The sequence below is a fragment of the Pristis pectinata genome, chromosome 17 (genome assembly GCF_009764475.1).
Source record: "Pristis pectinata isolate sPriPec2 chromosome 17, sPriPec2.1.pri, whole genome shotgun sequence".
NCBI lineage: Eukaryota > Metazoa > Chordata > Chondrichthyes > Rhinopristiformes > Pristidae > Pristis > Pristis pectinata.
Window position 1 is genome coordinate 7,023,876 of NC_067421.1, and position 22,433 is coordinate 7,046,308.

Sequence of the window (22,433 nt, forward strand, 5' to 3'; positions counted from 1 at the left end):
CTGGGAATCCAGGGATTTTGCAGCATTATTGATGGTAGATACAAGGAGGAAAGCTGGAGCAAGACAGCTCTGAGGGAGGGAGGCAAGGATAACCGAGGGACAGGGAATGCGAGGGTAATGGTGACTATCTGAGGCAAACAAGGGACGTAAGCCGAGTGGTCAGTGGTAGAAATGGTGCAGGGGTTACCATGGGGGAGGCTTGAGGAAAGGGATGGACCATGTATTGTCTTTGCCCAACAACGCACCAGGCATCTGAACAAGAGAAAATTAGTAATGATAGAGGAGCAGAACAGGGATAAGGGAAAAGCACAAGCACGGTCAGGGCGACAGGGATGTAGAAGGTCTGCAGTACTGAGCAACATAACACTTGATCCACTGGGGAGAAGAAATAAGAGCTCTGCGTTTGCTCTAGACATTTATTAATAAGTCATATTACATCCATCCTGTAAATACACAATACAGGGAATATAACTTGCAAGCTAGTACAAAAACAACACATGCCTGTGGGACTGGCATGTACTCACTTTACAAAATGCAAATAAAAACACTTCTAGTTTAGTAACAGATGGTCAGGATAACACTGGTACAGTTTTAAAATCCAATTCAGAATGCCTGGGATAAATGATACAAAAACAAATGCAGACTAAACGGATTCTCATATATAAACTGTACTCCAGTCAACATTATAAGTATCCCATTGAAGGCACATGGTAACAGATCCGCATCACTTATGTATTGTCGCCACATAATCAATATTGGAGTTTAACAAAAGATAAAGGAGGTGCATTTTTCTTATGCAGAACTACAGTGTGATCAGGTTATTTCTAATTCTTATATACTTATGGCTAAAACAGTCTTCCAGCCAGCATTATTTCAGCAGTCTGAATTATCAGACAAGCCCAGAAAAGGTGGGAAAGGAGAAGGAAATTTACATAAATTTGCTTCTCTCTTAACTTCTTGAGAAGCCATCCAATATCATCCACCTGATCATTAAATCAATGGGGTGTCCAGCTTTTAGCTGGCCCAAGGACTCTATCCTGTCAATCCAGCCTCACGAACTGTAGGCTGTTTACTACTCTCTGTGCTCCATCATGTACTTGTGGCTTTGTGCTGTTCAGATATTGTAGCTTTGCTGTTTTGACAGTGGCTGTTCTTGGTTCTGTTGTCCCTGGGAGGAGGAATTGGAATCCCCTGCTCGGTCAGTATCCACTTTGTATTATGTGAAGCTTCACAGAAACTTTACACATGAGCCCTAGGGCCCCAAGGTATATACCTAAGCAACCCACAGAGACCAACAGATTGGGGTGTCACTGATTTATCACAATAGATGGGTGATGGAGGTGGGCAAAGGAGGGGGATAGCAAATGTAATAATCACACAATTAAACTCGCACCAGCACTCTCTCCTTATTCATCAGGGTTAAACTTTAGGAAATGGTATCACTGTAGTGAAACAGTGAGCACCACAGTGGAGAGATGATTAAAATGCCACTGCGTTTAATTAGAAACAGCTCCTTCTGTGTCAAAGCACAGACTGGTGCAGTGTTGCTTATTCACCAGCAGTAACCATCACATTACCTAGTCAAACTTTCTACCCACGCCCGAGTCCCTTAATAATCCTAATAAACTGATTGAATGATGGTCTTTGATTAATCAAATTGCTACAAAATAGGTTAGTTCCAACAACTCTCTTATCCTTTTGGAAACCAAGTAAAATCACAAATACAAGGGGATCAATCACTGTCTGGAGGACCTGACAGACATGAAGAGCCCTGACTATAGGCGTCTTCCATGGGGGTTACAGCACATGGAGCTTTCATTTGGGGCAGGTGAAACTGCACGTGCGGAGAAAATGGGAGACACCCAATTGCTACAGAAATGCCCAGTTTAGTGTACTGGAAAACAGATGCATTCAGTCTCAATCAATGGAAACAGCATTTACAAGTTCTGATCTGTTGCTATGGAAAACACTGTATACATATCCTATTACAGAGACAAATTAGCTAGGATTTCTTTTACAGTGCTGGAACACATGTTGCATATCTTGGCTGCAGGAAGATGCAGAAAACTAAGTGACACAATTCTGCATGTTTTGCTTGAGCTACATCTGCCTAGATGTCAAAGTGAGCAACTGTGCAGAATGCTGTGCCCTGCACCAGCCCACTCTCCTGACAAGGGGCTAGAACACAAGGTATCTGACACAAGGCACCCACCTCCATCTCAACTACCACACAACCTCCATTCCTGATAGGTCAATAGGAATTAGCAAGCACCATCCTCCTTGCTGACAACATAAAATTGATCAAAAACTTACAAAAACATCAGTGCATTCCTTAACCTGGCTACTCGCTGTGGCAGCGTGACCTGTCTGGACTCTGTAAACCATCCTAGTGTTCCACAGTTTGAAATTCTCTCCCTGGACACAGCCCAGGCCTGAAAGGGAAAATTCGACAATTGTATTGAGGGGTACCTTCAGTTAAACTGATGAATTTCTACATGCCTACTCTACAGTTTACTGGTATTTTGGATAAAATACTGCACAGGCACACAATTCAGTTCATAACAGTGAACAGCAGATGTCATCAATGGATCTAAAACTCAAAATTTGACCAATAATTAACCAAACAGAAACTAAAATGCACCGTAGTTATAAGCTGTCTGTAAAATAACTCATATTAAATGCGAACAATGGAGTAGATAGATTATCTGGGTACAGAAGCTTCCCAATCTATGTTGTGAATGAGGGTTATTGGACAGGTCTCGTCTGTGGGATATACTAAATATTCCACCACTACAGCATTTTAAGACAGTTAAATAATTAAGACACAGACAATTATTAAACATATTTAAAAAGTTGCTTTTAATTACATGGAAACACAAACTAAAAGGTAATTCCTCAGGTCATGAGCACTACCATCTGAATTCATCACCCTCCTTTTCCCCAACATCCACAGTATAAAAATATTGAACAGATTACATTACATCATCTACTTCAGCTTTCTACAGTTTACAAGCCATTTTAGACCAAAACAAAGGCTTGTCTCTCAAGTAGCTTTGCAATCATCAGGGTCTGTACATGGTACTGAATAACCTATAAAAAGAAAAAGTTAGTAAATTTCTAAACAGTCACAGGATGAATATAACACATCTGTTTGTATGGAGGGTGAAGCACGCACCAGGAAATTTATTATGTTCTACTAAACCTGCACACATCACAAGTAGAGCACAGGAAGCAAGCAGTTTAAGGTATTAACAGAATGTAGGGTTCAGATTTAGCATATAAAATGGTTCATACTTTTAGTACTTAAATGCCTGTGACTTCCCATCCACCTACCAATTACTGTACATGTTAAGAATTAATGAACTTACACTATTGTACATTTCCTGTCAAAAGCATTTGAAGCGAAACACTCCCAGTTTACATTACCAATGGGATTACTGTACATGCTGGTGCCAGAGCTACCTCCCTCTCCTGTATTTTGCACTAGCCTTCAAATATTGTTTTAATTACCTATGTGAAGCCCTGTAGCTTCAGTGACTGCCTAGAGATACTCTCTTAGATTGCTCTAAGCGAGGCAAATCGTTCTTGGAGCTCTCTATTGTGAACAAACATTTAAAAGGTGTCAGACATAATGGAAGCCAACTCTGACCTGGGGCCCTAAACCATTGTTTGTATCCTCTGGCAAACTGCACTGCGTCAAAGGACCATCCCACCAGCCGCACCAAAAGACCGGCTGAGGGCAAGTAAATAAAGGGGCTAGAGCAGAGTATCAAAAGAAAAATGGAAGTACTTGTGCTGAACCTGCAAGCAAATCAGTGGGTTGTAAGGAGTGAATATTCTGTTGGTGTACCAGGTGAGGCCCATACCCTGCTCATTGTACAGTGCTGTTTCCAATGACGCGCTTGCCATCAGCAATATTTTCAATACTGTTTCTGAGCACAGACACAAAGACTCTTCGAGTACACTTGAGGGCAAGAGATCCATTGACAACTGCTAAGGAATAAACCTCCAATAGGTCCAGCATTTAGATTCCACCTGTAGGCACCCTTAGTGATCAGCAGAGAACTTACGACATATACTGGTTGCACAGATTCCATCCTGATATTGAGAGACAGCTGCAGGTGAGAGGGAAATGAGCACACATTTAGTGTGTGTGGAACTATTCCAACAGTCAAAACTCCCCCCTGCCTTGTAGTACAAACAGGGAGAATACAGCTGGTTGGAACAGCCACACATTGACATACGCTATCAATGCATCTGATAACTCTAGTCACAACTGGAGCGTGTGCTCCTGCTTCATGCTATCAGACTGGGGCTGAGTAATTCAAATTCCTGAAGTAAACTTTGTCGTCAATTTTTTCCTCCCAAGAAACTGATGCCAGAATCAAGTTGGTAACTCTGTACCAACCAATGACCTCACCTGGTAATGGAGAACCAATGAACCAGAATCAAGGAGGTAACTTGGGATAAATCAAGGAAACATACCAACCAATGAACCAAGCTGGTAATGTGGGTCCAACCAACCAATGAAGTTGGTAATGAAGTACCAATGACTATGCCAGTAACAGAATACCAACCAATGAAACACAGTAATACTGTATCAACCAACAAATCAAGCCAATAACATAGGACCAACTGATAAATGAAGTTGGTAATGTGGCAACCAATAGACCAAGACAGTAATGTGGGCCTATCCATATCTAATAATACCGTACTAAATGACCAAGCCTCATCTCCACTCCAGCTAATGATCTGAGAAATAACGTTGTATAAACCAATGGCCGAAGTGGATAATGTGGGCGCAATCAACAAATTAAACTGGTGGTGTGGTACCGACCATTGTAGCATCCCTTATGCTAGAGGGAAGGAGACTTAAGAGTGAAGGGACGGAGAGGGAGTGATGTGGTGGCGGCTGTGTTCAGCATGATTCTACATTAAAAAGGCTTTCATACAAATCCAGCTGGCTTCTTCAGGAAATTCTGTCCATGAACCAAAATCCTTTATTTTTCTATAATACTATTTTATATTCACTACCACAGACATACCTGTTAAATAGCAGATTGGGGCGACAAGGTCATCCCCGAACTTTGACCCCTTAGTGAACAACCTCCGCCAGCGTTGGTTTGGTCCTGACAAAATTAAAGTATCAGGAAATCCTACCTTTAACAATAGAATTTATTAACTACTCAACGATAACTTTTATTTCTCTTTGTAAATCACAGTAAATAAAGCAGTGCAGATTGAATGTTTTCCAACTCTCAATGAATGTGCTGCAATATTGGTTTGGACAATTTTAGAAGAAAAATTAAATCAGTTTCACTGGAGTTTATCTGTTTGGGGGGGGGGGGGGGGTGACTGACCAGTTATGTCCACAATCCCATGACTTTACTTTTGTCGTTTTGCACTGAGACAGCAAATCACTCTACATATTGTAAGTGGGTTAGTCCTGAAACACTAAAATAACTTGAAAAGGTTACTTAAAATTTCACAATGCCCTGACTGCCAAGTGAGCAAATGAAGTACCACCAATATCAATAATCACCAAGGCATCTCTGCAGCTTTATATTACTGTTCCACACTGGTACCAAAAGGAAGCTCACAGGAACAGGTTTGGAGCTGTTAACATGATTGGGCTTAGTTGTGATGCAATGAATGGTCAAGCAGGATATCGATGTTCACAGGAAGAACACAGAAATAAAATAAGATAGGCCGCCAGCACCAGCAGGGAACAATGTCCCAGCCAGTCAGTACTGGTGGGGACCAACGTCCCAGCCAGTCAGTACCAAGTTGGTAATAATATCCCAGCCAGTCACTATTGGTGGGGACTGGTACCCATCCAGATGGAGTACTGGAGGAATCAGAACACCAGAAAAGCTATTGCTATTCCAGCCTGTCTGTACGAGTCGGGATCAGTATTCTGCCAGAGTCAGCTCCAGCAGTAAACTGCCTGAGTTATGACTTGCATTCACTTTGTTTCCCTAAAAAAGCCACAGCTGCTGCACAAACAAAAGGGTCAATTGGACAGGGGAGGAGGGAAGTAGCGTGGACCCAACCTCTGAATGCACAATGCCAGTTGATTAAAGACAGCTAGCACTAACAGGAGGATTAGTGCTCTGATACTCAGCCAAAGAACCCACCTTCAGGCAGAAAAGTTAAGGCTTGATAAATAGAATTGCTCTTTCAACAGACCTATTTATTTCATGCCTCTCATACGAGAGAAACTTCAAACTATGAAGTGACAACCCTCACCAGTGCAATGAGAAACTGTGGACACAATATTACATTTCATTTATATTAATGACCTGTAGGCGAATGCAGTGAATAATTTCAAAGTCCGCAAATCATACAAAGATTGGAAATGTGGCAAACAATGAGAGGATAGCAAAAGAATTCAGAAGAACGTAGACCAACAAAATGGACAGAGACATGTCATGCAAACAAGTGCAGAGTGACATATCTAGGTAGAAAACATGATGGGTGGCACAATATTGAAGTGGGTGCAGGAACACAGGACCCTGAGATAATTGTGCACAGAACTTTGAAGGTGGTGGGATAAGCTGGGAAGCCAAACGGTATCCTGACTTTATTAAGAATACAAAGCCATGCCGAACCTTTATAAGCCACTCAGAAGATCTCATGGTTTATCATATTAACGTCCTGGCAGCATCCTTTACGACTGTCAAGGGCCTTGAAGGTGTTGGAGTGATTTACCACAATGATAGCAGGGATGAGAGACCTCACTTCTGTGGAGACAACAGAGCTAGGGTGGTTCCCCTTACAGCTGAGAAAGGCAAGAACAGATGTGGCATAAACTTTCACACTCATGAAGGATTTTTACTAACGTACGAAAGGGAAAACAGGGAGAGGCACATCAGACCAGATGAGACATGAAGAATCAATTTTTTTTTAAAAACCATTTAAAAAAGGTGGGAGAGAAAGCAAATGAGGAAGTACACACCAGTTAGCCTGACATCAATAGTAAGGAACATGCTGGAATCTATTATTGCGGCAAGGATAACAGTGTTCTTAGAAATTAATAACAGGACTGAGCTGAGTCAACATGGATTTATGGAAGGGAAATCACGTTAAGAGTATTTAAAGGTTGTAACTGGCAGAATAGATAAAGGGGATACATATACAAGTCATCGAATGGACTGTCAAAAGGTCTTTGATAATGTGACACATAAGTTATTACACAAAATAGCGAGAGGTTGAAAGGAATTGGCATTGAGGTGGACCTGGGTGTCCTCGCAAATGAATTATTTTAAGTTAATGTGCAGGGACAAAAGAAATCAGGAAGGAAAAATGCTAAGTTGGATATTATTATGAGAGGATTAAAGTACAAGATTACAGATGTCTTAGCTGCAATTATACAGAGCATTGCTGAGATCACGCCGGAATTACTGCGTATGTGGAGGCGTTAGAGAGGGTGCAGAGGAGATTTACCAGGATGCTGCCTGGATTGGAGAGTATTGAATATGAGGAGAGGCTTAAGGTGCTAGGGCTTTATTCACTGGAAAGGAGGAGGATGAGAGGAGACATGATAGAGGTATGTAAAATATTGAGAGGAATAGAGTAGACAGTCAGCGCCTCCTTCCCAGGGCACCAATGCTCAAGACGAGAGGTCATGGCTTTAAGGTTATGGGTGGGAGGTTCAGGGGAGATGTCAGAGGGAGGTTTTTCACCCAAAGAGTGGTTGGTGCATGGGATGCGCTGCCTGGGGTGGTGGTGGAGGCAGATACATTGAACAGGTTCAAGAGCTTGTTGGATAGGCATATGGAGGAACGTGAGATAGAGGGATATGCGGGAGGAAGGGGTTAGGTAGTGTGAGGGTGGTCTGATGGACGGCATGACACGGTGGGCCGAAGGGCCTGTTTTGTGCTGTATGGTTCTATGGTATAATTTCAGTATACCTACACAAGGAAGTATATATTTGTAACACAGGGAGTGATTGATTCCTGGCATTTGGGGTTTATCCTGAGAGGTTGAGGAGACTAGCCCATACTCTCGATTCTAGGAGAGGCAAACTAGTGGAAATGGGGAAACGCTTTCAGGGTTCATAGATTAGATGCAGGATGATTTTTGTTTCTTGGCTGGCACGTCTAGAACCAGAGGTCACAGCTTCAAGATAAGTGGCTGACCATTCAGGACTGCAATGAGAAGAAAGCGTAATGAATCCATCTGCACAAGAGGGTATGGAGGCTCAGTTGGTAGCATATTCAAGATAAAAATCAATAGATTTTTAGATATTAAAGGAATCAAGAGATATGAGGTTAGTGTAGAAAAAAAAACAAAGTAAAAGATCAATGATCTTATTGAATGTCTGCCTATGGCCTACTTCTGCTTCTATTTCTTATGCCCATTAAATACTGAAATTGATAATAATGTACAAGAGAGAACTGGATAAATACTTGAGGGAAAATGATTACAATTTATGGGGGAAAGAGGTATGGAATTAATTGGATAGTTCTATCGAAGATCTTTGGATTGATCAGCTAATGGGCTCCATCTATGGAAAATGATTCGATAAACTCAACAAAATCTGCTTTTTAAAAATAAGCACCTTTATAATTTTGCTAGACAATGCAGAAGATTTTCTCCTTCACATTTGTGCACAGTTATAACAAACAGAGCAGTCCCATGCAAATATACTCAAGTCTGCTCTACAGTTTAACTTTTAATAAGATATCTTTACTATGCACATGTACATCGAAACACACAGACTTCCTGGAAATTCTGCAGAGGTCTAGTCTACAGCTGATAAACATTAAAAAAAATCTTCCATATCCTTTCTTGCACTGGTTTTGCCTCCACCTCACCAACACTAGGAAAACCTACCCCTGGAACCTTAACCTGCATTTCCAGTAGGTTCTCCTGTTTCTTTTGCCCATTCTAATTGTGCATGGGCTTCTGGTATTCAGGCAGGCAGTAGATGGTGCTGCAGAGCAAAGGACATTTACTCATGGTTTCACTGTAACCTTGTAAAGGCGATAGTGTGCTGCAACATCACATGAACAAAAACTTTCATTGTGAAATGGGAGGGGCTGGGAGGATGGTGGTGGGGTGGAACCAGACTAGCCAAGTAAATGATATAAAAACAAAGTTGTGGAAGGGTTCAGTAGGTCAAAGCAAATCAAAAAGAAACTAGGTGCTAGAAATCTGAAAAACAGAAAATGGGGCTCACAGAGCAGCCTGGGTCCCACAGAGCAGCCTGACTTGCTGAGTATTTCCAGCATCTTCTGTATCTGTCTATGCTCAGCAGATCGGTCTATATTTAAGGAGAACAATTAATAAACAACTTGAAAAGTTAACTACTTCTCTCAGATATGGCTTATTTCTTTTCCATAAAACCCACCACAAGTTTATGTTGGTATTTTTGACCACCTTATCCCCTACCCAAAGACCACAACTTCTCTCATTATTTGAAGACATCTCTTGGCCTTCACTCAAGTTTGGTCATTATCTAATTCAGAAGAGGGAGTTAATCAACCACAGAGGAGGTAGATATTGTTGCCAAGTGTAACTCAGCCACGTTTATATACATGCAGCTCCTAATGGTGACTACGAGTGGGTAGCAATCATGTGGAATCTGATTTTCTTCCTTCCTGGATTAAAGAAAGGAAACTAATTACAGCATTTCTACTGCTTCTTCTTTTGAGATAACTCAGCTTGGTACCAATCAGGCTGACATCAACCATGCAATCCACCTGTTTTGTACAGCTCCCAGTAGCATTAAATGACATCCTAACCAGTGAAAGCATCATGCGCCCTGCATCAGAGCCTTGCTGCATCACCAGTATGTATATTTGGCCACAGCTTTTCTAAAGAAAACATCACGTAACCAAATATTGCTGGACTCAAAAGAGCAGGCAAGGCTTCCATTTTTACAAAGCCACTTAAACCTGGAACTTATTGATTCAGAGGTCAGTCTCCTATTAACAAACTATGGCTGACATGATTCCTTCCTTTGCAGACTGAGTGAAGTGGCAGGATCCTGATCAAAAAGATGCGGTCTAAAGTTTCTCCATTAGCGTTAGACTCCAAACTCCACACAATTTCAGATACATTTCCGGAGATGAGCAATACAAAGTAGGCACAGAAAAGCCCCAAGCAAAGAGCTTAAGCTAAACTCCAACAACAAACATTTACAGTATCCACGCCCGGGTGTTGGATCCCACATAACAAGTATATAGAGGTAGTGAAGATGCAAACAAAAAAGTGTACATGATAGTGCCAAAACTGAGAGGCCGTACCTATCAGGAAAGGCTGAAGAGACTGGCCTCTTGGTCAGAGAAAAATACTGAGGGATAGCTTTGCAGAATTTTAAGTTTGATACAGTATATATTTTATGTGCAGAAGCTATTTCTACATGTCAGGGAATGTCAAAATTTGAACTCGATATCAAGATATCCATTAATAAATCTAAGAAAATCAGGAGAACCTCCTTTACCCAGAGTGATTAACTTGCTACCAAGTTAGCAGTCAAGATGAATAGCACAAATGTACTTCAGAAGAAGTTAAATATGCAGGAGGACAGGAATAGGTTACATATTGGCTTAGATGACACAGGGTGACAGGACGCTCACGTACAACCAAAGGCTCACTGGACCAAGTAACGCTTCACTGCTGCAAGTTCCATGTTGCACACCTGAACTAACAATCAAAATTTCAGATTTCCCTAATTATTTAATCTTGACTAAAAGTAAATAATCAATTCTAAAACAGAATGCCATTACGTTATGGCATCCAAGGAGCCGTCACACTGGTGAAGCAGAGTTCAGAAACTGCAGGAATTCTAACAGTTTAAAATATACCCAGGTCTGATTTCATTTTTTTTGCATTACTAAATGCAAACTTTGCCCTCTCTCCTCGAAAATGCACATGTATTTCTGAGCATAAACAGGTGCTACCACCACCAAACTTCCAGCCAAGGAGAGATGACCCAATTGTTGCCACCGCACTGTCGCCCACCTGAGGTCAACCAGCTTGGCAAAAGTCAGGATCAAACTCACTTGATAGGCTCTTGTCATCTGGTGCTATATTTTAGACCTGATCAAAGCACCGTCGGTACTGCAGAAATGATGCTCTTTGTTTAAAAAAAATACAAGATGTTAGATGCTAAAAATCAGGAATAAAAATACAGAATGCAAAGTTCTTATACAAATAGGAGTAAAAGAAAACTACAAAATTTTATAAAACCTTCAAAAGGACATTGGTCCCAGGACAGAAATCTGTACAGGAGTGTTTAGCACCCAATACTTCACTCCTCTAAGGCAACTACCTGAGCCAAAGCAAACTCTTGGGAAGTTAGCTCTTCAACTTCATGACACTGTCTATCATTATAGATTTGTAACTTTTTAAGTCGCTTATGCCTGCCATTTAGTGCTTTATAAATAATACGGCACCTGCAAGTTACCGGCTACTAAATGCTTAATGGGAGGTGAGAAATCACACTTTGTAAGGTGCCATATAATAGTTTGAGCAAAACTTAAATAAAATCCAGTTCGGGTTCACCATTTCTTTGGTAACATCCACACCCACACAACAGAACAATGATGATGTTGCTTATCAAAGGTTTAAACAAAAAAGGCTTTTCTGATTAAATGTAGATTTTATGTTATTCCCATCCATGTATGCTACTATTTGTGAGAAAATGTATAATAGTTTTCACTCAAATAGTTTTCATCTGTGAATCAATTATTCTTGTTAATCAAGCATCCCCTTCAACAAAAAGTATCCAATAGGGTAGAGAAACAAAGGACTGCAGGTACTGGAGGAACTCAGCAGGCCAGGCAGCATCCGCGGAGAAAAGCAGGCGGTCAACGTTTTGTCCGAAAGGACTGAAAATAGGAAAAGAGGAGGCCTAATATATAGGAGGGAAAAGCAGAGCAAGTGATAGCAGGTGGTCAATGTTTCGGGTCAGGACCCTTCTTCAGGACTGAAGATAGGAAAAGGGGAAGCCCAATATATAGGAGGGAAAAGCAGAGCAGTGATAGGTGGACAAAAGAGGGGAGGCAACATGGGAACAAGGTGGTGATTGGTAGATGAAGGTAAGAGATGGTGATAGGCAGGTGTGGGGGAGGAGGGGAGAACAGATCCACCGGGGGATGGGTCAAAGGGAAGGAAAGAGAGGGAAATAAAAAGGTAGAAAATGAGGTGTTGTTCCTCCAGTTTGCACTTGGAATTCTGCTCATTTTCCATCTTAGAACCTTGCAGCCTAACGGCATGAACATTGAATTCACCCACTTTAAATAACCCCCACCCTTCCCCACAACCTCCACCATGCTTCTTCTCTTCCCTTTCCTAGCCTCTTTTCTACCTCCCCCCCCCTTTCTCTCCTTCCCTTTGACCCATCCCCTGGTGGATCTGCTCTCCCCTCCTCCCCCACACCTGCCTATCACCATCTCTTACCTGCATCTACCTATCACCACCCTGTGCCCACCCCGCCTCCCCTCTTTTGTCCACCTATCACTGCTCTGCTTTTCTCTCCTATATATTAGGCTTCCCCTTTTCCTATCTTCAGTCCTGAAGGGTCCTGACCCGAAACGTTGACCGCCTGCCTTTCTCCACGGATGCTGCCTGGCCTGCTGAGTTCCTCCAGCATCATGTTTTGTATCCAATAAGGTACTTAAGAAGCAAAATAAAAACCACAGATAATGGAAATCTGAAATAAAAACAGAAAACGCTAAAAATAGTCTGGCAGCATCTGTGGAAAGAGTTACAGAGTTAATGCTTTGAGCCAATGACATATCAGTAGAATTTACTTTCCATCCTCTCCCCATTATACTAAATTCTTAATATAAAAAAGCCTCCTGCATATATTTCTGTTAACTACTTTTATAAAGATCATGGCATTTTCACTCAGTGATGTTCTTCCCTCTGCTCATGAAGGCACTGAGTTTTGAAGGACACAATAGCCTCCAGTACCATAATATTTTGTGTGAGCCAAGACGATGGAGTGGCAGCAGTGATCTTAACTGGGATGAGAAAAACACAGCCAGACCTAATCCTGTGGCCACACAAGCAAGTTCAAGCAAAGTCATTGCATAATGATCAGGAGAATGGCAGTAATTTGGTGCACTGTCCATGACTACAGGGCTTTCTTCAGGGTGCTCCAATTTCCTCCCACATCCCAAAGACACGTGGGTTGGTGGATTATCTGGCCACTATAAGCTGTCCCTAGTGTGTAGGTTGTATGGCAGTCTAGGGATAGTTGATGAGAATGTTGGGAGAATTAAAAAAAATGGGATTAGTGTAGAAATAGTGTAAACAGATGTTGATTGGCACAGACTTTGGGAGCTGAAGGGCCTGTTTGTGTGCTGCATCTCTCTATGATTCCATAAGTGTTAGCAGGATAGTTCCCAGTGTTTGGAAAGAAAATAATTCATCATAGTCCTCTCCACACTCGACAACCCGAAGCAGTTCCCAAAGGTCACTGAATAAGTAATCAGGAGGACTGCGAGGTCATGTATCTCACCCATTACACCATTAGGGTGAGGTGAGCCTACTAGTTAATGATCAAAACTTCAAACCTGGAAACTGAACAGGTCTCATTCAAAATTTGTAACAACATGATAAAAATGAATAATGTACATAAGTAATAAATTAGTCTTTGAAATGTAAACAGACCAATAAATCTTAATCTAAACAGGACATTTATTGGGAAACTATTTCTGGGTTTATCAAGATATTTTTAATCCAGTGACAAATGAAGGATGACTCTTAAGTTTTAGACATTTAAACAAATGAGGCAAAAAAAGGGAGTGAATCAGATATGTGTCCCCTGCTCTTTTATCTCCAATATGTGGATTAATATAGATGATATGGAGGATGATCTTTCTCTGCAGGGTATGAAGCCATTAAGTTATAAACACCTTCAACTAGTTCCCAAGAGGTGTCTCTGGATCACAATACGTTAGTTCTACTCCAGAGAAGCTGCAGGGGTAGCTGATAGACAGGAAAAGGTTTTATTTGAAAAACATTGTGGTGCACATGCCAGACCTGACCCGAGGAAGTGTTCCAAACTCATGAGTCATCCAAGTAGAAAATTCCCCAGTACAAAGCCTCAAGAAATATATAAATACATATACATATTTAAAAAAAACAAAAAGACAAAACAGGATAAATAACCACGCATTACTAAAGTATCTATAATATTAATTTAAATGGGAAAGTACTAATGGCAAAAGAATTTTAATCCCATCCAAATAAAATCACAGAAACTCGAATGAAAAGGGCAGGATCCAGATTCAGCCATACCTGCAGTCAGATGGGGAACTACACTTGGGCCTGGGTTTCTTTAAATATACAAGTGGTCTCCTGTATCAAAGCTCAATTGGTATCTCAACCATCTCTGTGACCCTTCCGCCCGATCAGTTTTGGACATGATTCTGGCGACTGAAAGACAACTTGAGTTTACTTGCAATTAGAGTTTGTAAACATTGTGTTTCTTTGAAATATTTTTAAAGTTTTCTTTTTCCTCTGTTGATTTCTCCTCACTAATCACCTCTGCTGCCCCTAACCCACCCCCCAGTTCTCCCATGCTGATTCACCACCTTAAATCCTTCTCCCGTCAGGTGCTACAGCATTTACTGCAACTGTCAGCTTCAAGGCTCCACAATCAGCCAAAAGAAAAAAAGCACTCAAACAAGGCCAGTTATCCACATTTACCCTTCATGTCCAGATACTGGAGCAACCAATCCAAAAATAACTGATAAGCAACTCCATGACTGAAATGACCATCCTTTGGTTGGAATCATCAATGTGGTAATTAGAATGAGTACCACGCCCAAAGAATTCAGTTTGCAGCTTAATTTTAAGGTGAGGCCAAGTTTATAAATGTTAAAGCATTTACTATCATTCTACTGTAAAGAGAATAGATGGTTTGACATTAGCCAAATAAACACCTAATTTTAATCACATTACTAAGTAATAGGCATTTCTTTACACTGCACCCTTTAGCTCTGCTACATTTAAACAGGGGTTTCATTGGTTAAACAGTTTTTAGATGCACATCTCAGGCTGAAGACATGATGTACAAGATTCAGAATCGAGGCATCAAATATATTCAGTTCCTTTTTCCCTCTTTCTTACCAAAGACAATTTTACCAAAGCATCACATAACTGTTTTTATAAATTCACTTAGTTCAATTTCACCCCATTGGCAATCAATAAATTATCAATAAACTCCTAGAGCTGCATTTGCCCTGTTATTGACGAAATGAAAGTCTGGTGCAATTGTCCTCAAGAACCTTGAAGAATTGACATGCCTAATGGCCCTTTTTCCCATCTCACACATTTTTATTCCACATATTTCAAAGGTTTTATAACCAAACTTCAGGCTTCCCATAACCTGGACAAAAAGCTCAAGTGCCCACCCAGATTCTTTTTTTTCCATTAATTATTTAAATTAATATAACATTTCCAACAGAATTCTTTCATCCTATTAGGATGTAGTCAATCACTACTCTTAAGAGGTGACTAGTAAGTAACCTGGTGGTGTCTGATATCAAAAGATCACAACATTGGTTAAAATGCACAGGAAAATGATACAAGAATGAAGCCTCAGGTAACTTAAACTGGTTTCATTAAAAACTGAATTAGATTGAAGAGCTTTTGTGCGTTAAAAAGCTTCAGTGAAGAAATGCTTAAAAAAGGATTAAATTACCAAAAGTCTGGACATAAAACATTGTAGCGTGCTTACAAAAGACTACAGGCTCTTTCCACCAGTAGTTAATAACTGAAGATAGCTTTCAATTTGAAACTTGACAGCATACTTTGTAGTTAAACATACATCAGTAGATTTTTGGCTTATCTTTGTCTCAATGAGCTTGTAAATATGTTTACAAATAATTCTTCTTCTGATGTCATCTAGATACATTTTTCCACAACTTAGCCACAAATACCAAACTGGATATCAGCACAAACCCATACGGCAATCAGTTGAAACCCTGCCAGAGAGGTTTGGATTTTGAGAAGTTTTTTTTAAATATAAAGGAGTTGTAATAGACTGTTCAAAACCTAAATACTGCAGATGTAGAAAATTTGAAATAAAAACAGAAGATGCTGGAAACACTCAATGGGTAAGGCAGCACCCACGGACAGAAAAAAAAGTCTTAACGTCTCAGGATGATGAACAGAAACGTTAACTCTTTTTTTCCCTCTTCACAAATGCTGCCTGACGCCAAGTATAGAAGTGTACTTACTCTACAGGTGAATCCATGGCTGACTCTGACTTTCACTCTCTATCAACTAGAGCACTCAAATAATATTCTATTTGTTGTGCACCTAAGTCTTTGCAAAGAGGGAACCCAAAAAGAATCAATGGCTTCTGCAAGAGATGCTCCTTCTGGGATCTGAAGTTACAAATACTTTTAAAAAAAAATCACAGTTTATTACTAAAATGATTTTAACACTTGTTATCTAATTCATTCCATAATGTCCTTTCTAAATTTTAAAAAAGACATTATTGTATATTTTTAGTATGTTAAAAATACAAATTGCTCATTTTGAACAAATTTCATCAGACTGACACTTGCTAGCTGGCATTGGGGTATATCACTGCAACAATCTGATTAGAATCAGTCAAATGGAAAATTCAACTGCAGGAGCCAACTCCTGATTCACATATTGAATGAGGTACAAATACACCTGCTGCATCCAAGATTTCGGGCAACTGATACCTACTGTGCAAGGAATCATCATTTGCCCAAGGCAATGTCCTGGAGTACACAATATCTGATCACGATGGTACAGACCACACCATCCACAAGTTACTGTCAGCTTTTCAATCCCACCCCAACCGGCACTGTTTTGTTTTGGATGTCTTCTTTAAAAAAAAATGTGGTCATTCTGAACACTGCTTCTCAACCCTGACCATGGTTTGTATTTTGAGGAGTTGCTCCTGAACAAGATCTCACTTTTGGTCAGCAGGGTCCTCAGTGCTCTGCTTGGGTTCTTGATCTGGACTAGGATCAGGATCTGCCAAGGTTGAGCCAAACGCATTCTGCACAATCTGAAATCCAAACGACTCCAAGAGAGACATGTTCTGATGGGGTGAAAAGGGAGAGCTTAGGCTGGTAGGCAAGTCATTCAGTGGCCCCTCGCTGGGTTTGACGTGGGCCTTTAGCATATGCTTATTCAGGTAGGACTTGGACTTAAACACAGAGCCACAGTCTGGGCAGGTGTACTTCTTCGGTTCTGCGTATAGTTCAGCGTTGGTCTCAACTTTAACTTTCCCATTGTTGAGGTCACACTGAAAGGACTCATCCTGGTCATGTTTCAGAGGAGACTTAAGGTCACTGATATCTGAGAGATCGCCAAAGGAGTCAGAGTTGTCCTGCGAGTCCTGATGCTGGCACTTCAGCCCATCCATCTCACCATCTGCAGAAACACAAGGAAAACAAAATGCTACAGCTTGTCACGGTAGGAAATTCAAACACAAATGTTCACCTTCGCTGACTTGTGCCACCACATTGCACCAATATTCTGATGCAACTACAGACCGAAAGACATTCTTCTTTTCAAGCACGCATTTCCCAATCAAAGCTGTTGCATTCATTGACACAACTGACCCATCAACAAATAGTATTTAAATCAAGTGAAGGAACCACAAGAAGTAGATTTGCTTAAAGGGTCTAAAAATCAATGATGATTCCTGGAATAATAATTTTCCAGTACTTATTTGTGCAAGAGGATTAGAACCCAAACAACAAGGCATAGTCCTACCTGCCTCACTGGGCATCAACACAGCACTCTCTGAAAAGTAATAAGCAGTTAAAATGATGGCAGAATGACTGAAACATAGGTGCACAGAATGTGGCAACTTAAGTTTTCAATTCAGCCAGGCTCCCAAAATAAAAGGCAGAGGCCAGGAGACAGCGAGACACAAGACAAAGCGTGAGTAGGCATTCACTCACGTCTACTCTGTGCCATTAGCAGAGCAACTCTGGTATCTACAAGGTTGGACAAGACAAGAGATCAGTATCATGATTTCAGAATCCTGAAAACACGTTTCCTGTATTCTCCCTCAAAGAAAGAAGACAAACAGTGAAATTTAAAGCAATTTTTAAAAATGTTAAATAAACTAGAGTTATACATTAAGGAAACAGGCCCTTTGGCCCAACTCATCCATGCTGACCTAGGTACCTTCCTGAGCTCGTCCCATACCTAAACCTTTCCTATCCATGAACCTGTTCAAATGTCTTTTAAACATTTGTCTTTTAATTGTACCTGCCTCAACCACAATATTGGTAGTGCATTCCATATACCCAGCACCTCTCAGTGTGAAAAAACCTGCCCCTCAGGTCCCCTTTAAATCTTTCCCTTTAAACTTACGCACTCTCTTACCCTGGGAAGAAGACTGTGGCCATCCATCTTATCTATACCGCTCATGATTTTATAAATTCTATAAGGTCACCTCTCAGCCTCCTTCACTTTGGGGAAATCAGTCCCAGCCTATCTGGTCTCTCCTCATAACTTAAGCCCTTCTGTCCCGGCAACATCCTTGTGAATCGTTTCTGCACCCTCTCTGGCTAACTAAACAGAAAATACAAATAAAACAAGTTGTGAATGGATATCTTTTTGAAATCTGCTCCACAGCATTGTTCAGTATTTATAACAAAATTCACTCAATAAACAAAGTGTTACTGAAGGACTGGTACCAATATATTGTAGGAAGGCTTGGTGGGAGTCAAAACTAGGCTGATAGTAGTCATCATCTTGACCTGATGCAACTCAACAAAATAATAAATAAATTTTAATACCAGAATGGATTATAATAAAAATAATTTCATCAAAATTTGTCAGGAAAGCAAAAGTTTCATATGATCAGATCACTTCTGTGTTGCAGTATGATTGGTCTGTTTGGACAGTTCTTTCTAAATGTCAGTGAACCATAAGCAAAGGTGATCAGAAATTGTTTGACATAAATATTTCTCTTCTTCTTCATGAAATATTAGGAGAACTCAGTTCTAGGTCTGAATGACAGATGTGTGAGAAAACATTTATATAAAGTTTCTAAATGTAAGTTTTATAATTTAACATTTTTATAATTAATTTTCAAAGTTGTCGATTTCTTTCCAAAACTGAAAGGTTCTCTGTTTAAAAAACTACTGGTTTGAATTTATATTTTATGGTAGTCAATGAACAGTGGAGCACATTCTCAGGAAACCCTTCTGCCTCCTAATTTGATGATGATTAACCCAGTTAATCCAGTGATTTAAATCCATTATAGACTACCACCTGGAGGAACAGCACACAAATATGCATCACACAATGCCATTTCTTCATCTAAAACTCATTTTAGTCTGTTCTCTTTGTTTATTAGCTTCTCGCTCTACAAACCATCACATTCCCTTGACACAAAGTTTAGCTAGATGCTTGCTGAAATTTCTCTCCAGGTGCCATACTAGAAGCTGAAAGTGTTCGGTCCCCTCATAACTCAATGCATTTTTCTCTTCTGTCTCAACTCACTGCACAGTGAAGATCATGACAATGTCCTACAGGAACTTGGTAAACAAACACATGCCACCCAACAACCCACCTCCGTAGTAATTTAGCATTTCAGGGTGGCATAGCTGAGAAGCATCAAGGACCTAAATCCAAAAGGTAGTTAAAAAGTGTCAACAAAATACAACAGCTACTTCTGTGTGGAACAGCGAGGGAACCAGGCTCTCATAAACTCTTGGCCTCTCTGACTTTTCATGGAAATAGGCTCTAAATTAGCTTTGAATTTTTTTAATGGATGACCAATATTGTACTAAAGAAGCATTCTATATTCTGTTGTATATTAAGGTGAAGCTTTTTCCTCTCTCCACAGATGCTGCCAGACCTACTGCGGCATTTCCTACATTCTCCTTTTGGCTTCAGTTCACTGCTGTGGATCTGAACTGCATTTCAGAACTTTTACAAGGCTCTAAATTTTTTATCCTCTTTTTTTCTAACTGCCCTCAATCTATCAAGTAGGCAGCTTCATAAACAGCAACCCTGGCTCACATTTTCAAAAAAATATTCCCTTTGTCTAATCTATCCTCTCACTCTGCAACTTAAAATTTGTTTTCTCACTATTCCAGATCTGGTGAAAGGTCTTTGATCTGAAACACTAACTCTGTTTCTCTTTTTTCAGATGCTACCAAAATGCTGAGGTTTTTTTAAGCATTTTGTTTTATTTCATATTTCCACCATCTGCAATTATTTTTATTTTCAATTAGATTCCATCAGGAGTCACTGAAACACTTAATCAGAGCTTAGATAGCAATGTTGATCCTTTTCCTTTGTTCTATCACCCCCATCCTGCTATAATTACTCATATTAATGAACGATGACTCCCTACTCTGCATATTTTCTTGCAAAAAAGAATGCAATACTGTGGTGTAGCATTTCAAATCCCTTTTTGATAATCTTTTCCTCTTTATGCAGATTAATCCATACTCAAAAGCTCTGACTGTTGGGATTGGTTAGTCAACCTGGCAAAAGACTTCATGGGTATACAGTATATCTGTGCTTTGCCATAACAGGAAAATTTGCAGTTGTTAATATAACCATTGATAACATCATCTCCTTAGTAAAACACTTATTCCATATCAGGTAAAGATAGGATTTACAACACGATTTGTGTTATACAACTATTTCTGCACATTTCTGCCCACTCACACAATACAAAGAATGATGGCCGTTAGCTTGCCTTGTAACGAGCGTGTTCTGTCAAAGTGAAAAGCCATCTCCCCGCTCTGCGTTTGCTTGTGAATCATGATCTGAGTCTGGGGCTTGCACCGCCTGTCACAAGGATCAGAAGTGTGCGAGGTGGGAAGAGGGACACCATGGTGGGTTTTAATATGGACCCTTAAGTAGGAAGCAGTAGAAAAACCTGAGGAAAAAGACAGAAGAGATTCTGTCACTCCATCAGATGAAACCTCAGCACCCAGCCTTCTGAACACCCAAGGTTAAAATATTCCAGAATTTGAAGATTAAAATATGCTTTTTCTAATGGGGCTACTTTATGTTCAGTACATTTTCTTCTCAGCAGCTTCTTCCAGTCATTTTCTTCAAATATATGTGATACTTGATGTCAGGCAGTCTCCTTCAGTCTGGAGTGGAATGCAGCAACTTTTTCAACTAGTTTTATATCACACATTGGTATCAGGGCATTTTACAGGTATATAAAAAAACATACTTGCATCATTACACTTAAATGCTTGGTGATTCTCACGTTCTCAAGCAGGTCCAGGCAATGTTACCACCAGCGAGTCCCATACCCAGCAGCACTTCTGCTGTTCCAAACTGTCACTTTGGCAACTCAAGTTTAGAAGAACAGAGTTTAAAATTGTGAAGTATTTTCTTAAAACAATTGTAAAAACTCTTTACTTTCAATCTAAAGATTTTCAGGTTTGGCATTACTCCAATCCACCCACCTCAGTTCAGGCTTGTAGCCTTTATTGAATGCTGTGTACAAACTAGGCCTTGATGTGAGGCAGTGCTGATGTATATTAGTTACACTTTTAGCTGGGCCATCAGTTAGAATTAAGAGATAGGTTGGCGAGAAATTAATGCTGAAACAATGTGGTCCCAAAAGAATACCAAAGGCGTTCTTCCTTCACTCTGAAGGAAGCTAGAGGAACCAGCTTAACAGAGTCTGAAAAAATCTGGCTTAGTTGACCTCGCGACACAAAATGAGGTACAGTACATTAACGAGCAGCTACTAAATAGTTGAAAGGGTACAGGCCTGGACTTCAGATTGAGCTCATGAACATAAACCCAACTAGGATTTGCAATGGGGAAAACAAACTTCAGCGTTAGAAAGGCTGCAGCAGTCTACTTTGGTGGAAGGTGGGAACGCTGTATGGATGGCATCCCTTCTGTGGATCTCTCTAAATTGAACTGCGTGCAATTCTAAGGACACAAGTATGAAAGGAATAAGACTAAGGTAATGAAATAAAAGTGGGTAATACTGTGCATTTTCAATGTAGAGTACATGAAATGTGTCTTTTAAGTTAGAAAGGTCTCTGCAAAAAGAAAATCCTACAATGACTGATTTTCTAGATGTTAGATTGCCCAATAAACAGTCAGCAGCCATCAACAGAAAACATTAATACACAGAATAGAGAGCTGGCAGAACCACCAGCCATCTGGAGGAGCAAAGCAGAAAGAAGTTAACAAAGATTATGTTGACTGATCATAATCACCAATCTCAGCAGATCTTGCAGCAGAGTAACTCGCACTACTGAGGAAAAGTGACAGTGTAGTCAATGACATAACTGCAACATGCATGTGCTTAGCTGACAGATCTTTGATATCAGTAACTCTATGCTGTCAGGATCAGACAGTGCAATAGCAGAGGCGACAGGTGATTGTCACAAATGCACTTCTCAACTCTCACCTCTTTTGAGCTAGGAAGGCATGAAAACTACAAATAATCAGCTTGAGATGGCTGATTT

General features: G+C 40.3%; 1 protein-coding gene across 4 annotated transcripts in view; it reads right to left on the reverse strand.

Annotated features, from left to right (window-relative positions):
* Nucleotides 1-2,289: 2,289 nt before the first annotated feature.
* Nucleotides 2,290-22,433, reverse strand: part of patz1 (POZ/BTB and AT hook containing zinc finger 1) — a 43,763-nt gene continuing 23,619 nt past the window's right edge. The window contains exons 4-6 of one of the 4 annotated variants that reach the window (XR_007957648.1): nt 20,684-20,866; nt 16,687-17,382; nt 12,573-14,397 (exon numbers count right to left, since the gene is read on the reverse strand). Coding sequence is in view for 3 of the 4 variants with exons in the window: in XM_052031848.1 (XP_051887808.1) it covers nt 16,916-17,382; nt 20,684-20,866 (650 nt within the window). In the remaining variant the exon portion in view is untranslated. Of the gene's footprint in view, nt 2,433-12,572; nt 17,383-20,683; nt 20,867-22,433 lie in introns of those variants that run through there. The other 3 variants (XM_052031848.1, XM_052031850.1, XM_052031849.1) reach the window with 3 other exon arrangements.